General features: G+C 33.4%; 1 protein-coding gene across 1 annotated transcript; it reads left to right on the plus strand.

The window, feature by feature from the left end:
- Window positions 1-368: 368 nt before the first annotated feature.
- Window positions 369-4,076, plus strand: LOC109338673 (60S ribosomal protein L10a-like). The gene is made up of 6 exons (XM_019575959.1): window positions 369-387; window positions 551-600; window positions 695-914; window positions 1,518-1,683; window positions 3,084-3,289; window positions 3,839-4,076. Exons 2-6 carry the CDS (start codon window positions 596-598, stop codon window positions 3,890-3,892), a joined length of 651 nt encoding a protein of 216 aa, XP_019431504.1. The 5' UTR covers window positions 369-387; window positions 551-595; the 3' UTR covers window positions 3,893-4,076.
- The last annotated feature ends 1,984 nt before the right edge of the window (window positions 4,077-6,060 follow it).

Here is a 6,060-nt window from a genome sequence, read left to right on the forward strand (position 1 = left end):
TCAGGTGATATGATTGGTCAAAAAAATATTTAATAATTATAATTTTAATTTAAATAATTTTTTTCATCCGATCAAAATTAATGATAAATGAAATGATATAAAAAGTGTGATAATAGATATTGTCCTTTTTAAATGTGGGTATCTAATCAAATACTCAAATATGATAAGAATACTCTGCCATGTTGTCACCCCTCTCTTACGGAAGGGTTGATGAGCAAAATAAAAACCCTAATACAATATAGTGCTTCAATAAATGGGTCTGGTTCAAAAGTATTAACCAAACCCAACCCAACCCAACTTAATCCATTCATTCATTTTGCTGGTGCACATAGGGTTTTTATTAACACCTGCGTGCTCACGCTATTGTTCTTTCTTTCCGCCGTTCAGGTTCGCTCTATCACTCTTTTCTTCTTCTTCGACTAATTCACATAAACTCACTCGAAGAATAGGGTTAACAATGCATTACCATCACTGCCACCTTTACATTAATCTTACATCACATTAGTTTTGTTTCTATAGTCATTTTTGTGTCCCGTTCTTTATTTTACAGGTAGGTCTTCGCTCGCGTCGGCGAATCGATTAACCTCTACTCACCATGAGGTAATTTTACTAGTTACGTTTGTTTTAATAATTACACATCAAATTTACCTTTACAATTTATAAATTAATTAGTAATTTGATTTTTACGATACAGTAAGCTACAAAGTGAAGCGCTAAGAGAGGCGATATCTCAGATCGTTACGAATTCAAAGGAGAAAAATCGTAAGTTCACTGAGACTATTGAGCTTCAGATTGGATTGAAGAATTATGATCCTCAGAAAGACAAGCGTTTCAGTGGTTCTGTTAAGCTTCCTCACATTCCTCGACCCAAAATGAGGATCTGCATGCTTGGTGATGCTCAGCATGTCGAAGAGGTATTTCTGTTTTTTCTACCTTTTATTAGTTTCGTAATCTCTGTTATGTTGAATTGGTTAAGTCATGCTTATGGTCCTTTAGATTTAGCTGGTTTTTAATTTGGTCCCGACTTTTTTCGACTAGTCCTTATTGTAAGCTTTTTTAATTCTATATCAAATGCTAAAGAGTTGTATCATTCAGCATAACATTGTAATTCAGAGAATTGCTTTACAGCTATAGGACTCATCTGGAAAGGAAAAAATGTTGGGACCAAATCTGTTGCATGAGACATTCACTCAAATCAGTATAAACCATAAGGGCCAAAAATTTAATTAAACCTTTAGGCAATGTTCTCTAAGATTTGCAAGTTTATAAGCATTCATATTTAGTTGTGCTATGTTCATTGTTTTCTTTTCTTTTTAAAATATTTATGATTATGTTATTTAACTAAACATCTTGACCATGGTTGTGCACAAATTTGTTATTGTCATAATAGCTAATGATATGCTGCATGCAGCAATTGTTTTACCGAATATTGTTTTTATCGAATTAATTAGGAATAATTTATTGGTGATATTGCCATATTCAATTTATGTTGTTTTTGTGTTAAATATATGCAACAGGCAGAAAAAATTGGATTGGATTACATGGATGTGGAAGCACTGAAAAAGCTTAATAAAAACAAGAAACTTGTCAAGAAGCTTGCCAAGAAGTACCATGCTTTTCTTGCATCTGAAGCTATCATCAAGCAAATTCCTCGTCTTCTGGGCCCTGGTTTAAACAAGGCAGGCAAGTAGCTTTATATATTGGTTCTCTACAATCACTGTTGTCAGTACCAATTTATTTGTCTACATGTCTGGAGGAAAAGGTTGTGTTGCTTTCACTTGCTGCCTTTTGCGATATGCATTATGTTTTAAGGAGAATTGTTTTATCAATATTCCCTTAATCAGTGCTGTCAAATAGCACCATTGTGGAAAGCAGCGGTGATTGTGGGAGGAACACCATTCACCATTTGAAAAAGCCGTTAAGTTGTGATGACCTCCATTTGGTGATTTTGGACTGCCATGGCGGTGCAGTGCAGGAATAGCAGACACAGCATTTTTTGGGGTTTTTTTTGGGTTTTTTTGGTTGCCAGGTTTTTCATGTCTATGGTGAGGACACTCTTGAAGTGTTGAAATATGGTAGCCAATGCGCTGGAGAAGATGACTGGAATGGCTGAATTGGGTCACCCTCCAAAACAGTTGATTTTTTAAACCTAATTGATGACCTAGTGTAGCCGAATGTAAAAAAAGCCCATTTTAACCCTTATTTTAATAGCCCATTTTAAATCCGATTTTTTTAATCCTATTTGAAATCTGTATGCATCTCTTTTAAATCTTTAATACTGAAACATGTCTCTTCCGATTGCTTCTTTCTTTTATTGTTTCCTCACTAATCAATATTCTTTTCTATTATCCCTTCTCTATCTTGAACATTTCATGAGGCTAGCTAGTCTTACTAATAAGATAAGTTGCAATAAATGGCCAATTGAGCACGGAATTCATTTTCAAGACTTCACCAGCTTCTGGACTACTCCACTCCTAAGACCTAACAACCAAAATACATAGACATACCTCAAACAGAAGCAATAAGTACTGGACCCAGATTCACAAAATGAACCAACTCAGGTCTTTTAGAATAATTTTAATTTTCTAGTATTCTTACGCTATTATTAATTTAGTTTTTTTTATACTTTTTCTATATGTATTATACTTTTTAATTATTTTTTTTCAACCACTATGACGGTGTCCACTATTTGCCCACAATGCCATGATTGTGGAATTTTGGCAAACGCCCTTGGCCGCCATTGATTAGACTGCTCTTAATCCAGAACCAGCACAATTTTTTGAAAGTGTGCAGTAAGTGAGTAAACATTTCACAAATTGTAATACTATGATTTACTGAAGTCTACTTGGACTCATTATTTTTCTGCATTTGTGTTTTTCCTAACCAAGAATTTTGTTACTTATTTGAAAAATTATGATTGCCGGTCCAAGTAGCAGAATCTGTGTTAGTGAACTTCGGACATTAATTGTGATGCTTTGGAATTTTTACTTCCATGGTATTGAAAAGGCTATGATGGTTGAAATGTAAGTCGTGATGATTGCTTTGGCTCTTTTTGTGATATTTATATATACGACGGCATGCAGGTAAATTTCCAACATTGGTCAGTCATCAGGAATCCTTGGAGTCAAAAGTTAATGAAACCAAAGCAATGGTGAAGTTTCAACTTAAGAAAGTTCTTTGTATGGGAGTTGCTGTTGGAAATTGCGCAATGGAGGAGAAGCAAATTTTCCAGAACGTTCAACTCAGTGTCAATTTCCTTGTCTCCTTATTGAAGAAAAACTGGCAAAATGTAAGTTCAGCTTTGAAGTCCTTGTATTAGTTTTACACGCCTAAATGTTTGAATATCAATCTTCAAGGCAAAAATATTCAAATTTCGTAAAATTTGTATCTGATATTACCTGCCATTCCCTCTATAACCTACTATCGAAATAATGAGCATCTCTGATGTTTTGTATTTGTTTTAGGCTCATGAGCATCTCTGATGTTTTGTATTTGTTTTAGGCTCATAGATGAGTACGTGTGTATTAAGGCATGAACATATTTGAAAATATTCTATGACAGCCATACGCTGTAATAAAAAATGGCACAGGCAATTGCTGATGTTTGCATGTTGGGTCTGTTAGACTAAATTCCAGAGTGTTTTTAATGAAATGTGAAAGTTCTGTAAAAGCTTCACTAGTTTCATTTAAACCAATGCATGGAGTGAACTAATATAAGATGTAATGCTTGTGGCTGTAAAGAGAATCTCGCCGAAACTTTCATGAAGTTGATTGTCTTTGTCCATAGCTTTTCCTTGCTGTTGGTATCTTAACACCTCTCTTGTTTCTATGTTAAACAGGTGAGATGCTTATACGTGAAGAGTACTATGGGCAGCGCTGTCCGCGTATTTTAGATCCATATATATCATCTGTTCCGGATACCGTGGAGTTGCTAGTTAGCGTTTATGAAGAGGCCTCTTTCTCTTTTGTTTGATGTTGACAATTTTGTTTGATGTGATTCATTGCTCACTGATTTTAAAGATTTTGAAGTACATCTGACTTTGTCAGAGTTTACTATTTATGCATAATGTTTTTTACGAGTGAGTATAGTAAATAATTATTAATACATGAATGGTAATGGATACCCCACGTTGTAAAAAGAGTAAATTACACTGACACTCCCTGAGTTTTAGTACAATTATATGAACCATCCCTCACTTTTTATACCTACACAAACCCCCTAATTTTTATACTTTCATTACATTGACCACCCCTGTATGAGAAATAAGTCTAATATCTTAGACAAAAATTGTGATAAATACAATTAAGTTAAACAAAACATGATATATTATGGAGTCAAATATAAATAATATATAAATCAATGTATTTTTATTATTTTTGGTTCGTTATGATATATTACAAGAGCGATTTAAACATCTCTTTAGAATTTTTTGATGCATTGATTTGTATATTATTTATGTAGGTGTAAAAAAATTGGGGGTGATTTGTGTAATTTATCTAAAACTCAGGGTGTGTCAGTGTAATTTACTATTCTAAAAACTATTGCACCTCAGTCTGATGTAGGGGTGTTCAAATCGGTCCAAAACCGATCCAAAGTAGACCGAAACCGCAAAAATCGAATGTGTTTGGATCGTATTGGATTTATTTTTTAAGGATCGATCGGTCCGGTCCGGTCTTCGGTTTCACGTCTGGTATCCAGACCGGACCGATATTATTAACTTAACTAAAATATATCACATAATTATTAGATGACTTAGAAAAGCTTGAGAAATGTATTTTATTTATTTGTTTTCTATAACACATGTATATGTTGCTATTTTTAAAACCATATTGATTAATTTGATATTTTTTTAGTACTTGAACCAATCCCAAAACCAAATGAAGAAGATTCTGATGTCGACTCTGATTAGGTACGTTACTATCAATTTATTGCTCTGAAAGTGTTATTGTTATTAATCATTGGTGATTGGTGAGCACTATCTAATTGTTTAAAATTATATTGCATGTGCTCATATTGTTGTTGTTTGTTGTCTTGTTACTGTTAAGGCTGTTGTTATTGTTAGCGTTGTTCTTACTGTTTCTGCTGTTATTATTTATGCTGGACTTCTGCTGTTATTATTTCTGTTGGATTGTTGCTGTTATTATTTATGATGGATCATGAGATTGTTAAAAATGATTGGATCATTAGACTATATTGATGTTTCTAATCTTGCTATTAAAAGAATCAAACTTTTCTTCACTGTTCTGGTTACTACCTAGTTGGTGTTGTAGGCTAAAATGGAAGGGATTTATATGTTAATATCTAAAAAATAGACCGATCCAAACTGGACCGAAACCGACCGGATTGATCGGACATCTTAATATAAATAGACCGGACCGGACCACATACTAATTTCGCATTTGGATCGGATGATTTTTTACTTACAAACCGATCAAAATGGACCGCGAACACCCCTAGTCTAGGAAAATTGGACAAAACAAACCCCACTTATTTCTACCAAGATCACAGGAAATTATAATTAGGTGAAAATAAGTTTTGCTAAGTGTGGAATTTAAGACAATTATGTGTTGATATTGCTTTGTTGGATGCGGTGATTTCTAATTTTGAACTTCGAACGAGTTTTCTGCCATTCAAAGGTCTAGTTAGAGAGCAGAAATTCATCGTTTAGATAGTTTTTCACAGGGATATTTTCATGTATGTCACACATCTTATGTATGTCTATTTAAAAAGTATGATATCTGCCAATGTGGAGCATATAAGCTGTTTCACAATGCGTTAAAAATTTAATTATCAAGTAGTGTAAAATTACTCTCATGAATAATGTTTCAAGAGTGGTTATTATAGTTCCAATACTCGGGTTCTCATATCAGTATTTCCCTAATGTACATGAGATGTAAATAGGTAATCAATAAACTTATATGAATAAGCACACAAATAGTCAAATCACAACACTACATAAACGAGGAAAAAATTATTTTTTCATCAAATAATGTCAATAAGCAAGCACAATTGCAGAAAATAAGAAAACTACTTGGTCGTGTTTAAAGCAAAATTCATAAA

This window comes from Lupinus angustifolius, unplaced genomic scaffold (assembly GCF_001865875.1).
Source record: "Lupinus angustifolius cultivar Tanjil unplaced genomic scaffold, LupAngTanjil_v1.0 Scaffold_35_78, whole genome shotgun sequence".
Lineage (NCBI taxonomy): Eukaryota > Viridiplantae > Streptophyta > Magnoliopsida > Fabales > Fabaceae > Lupinus > Lupinus angustifolius.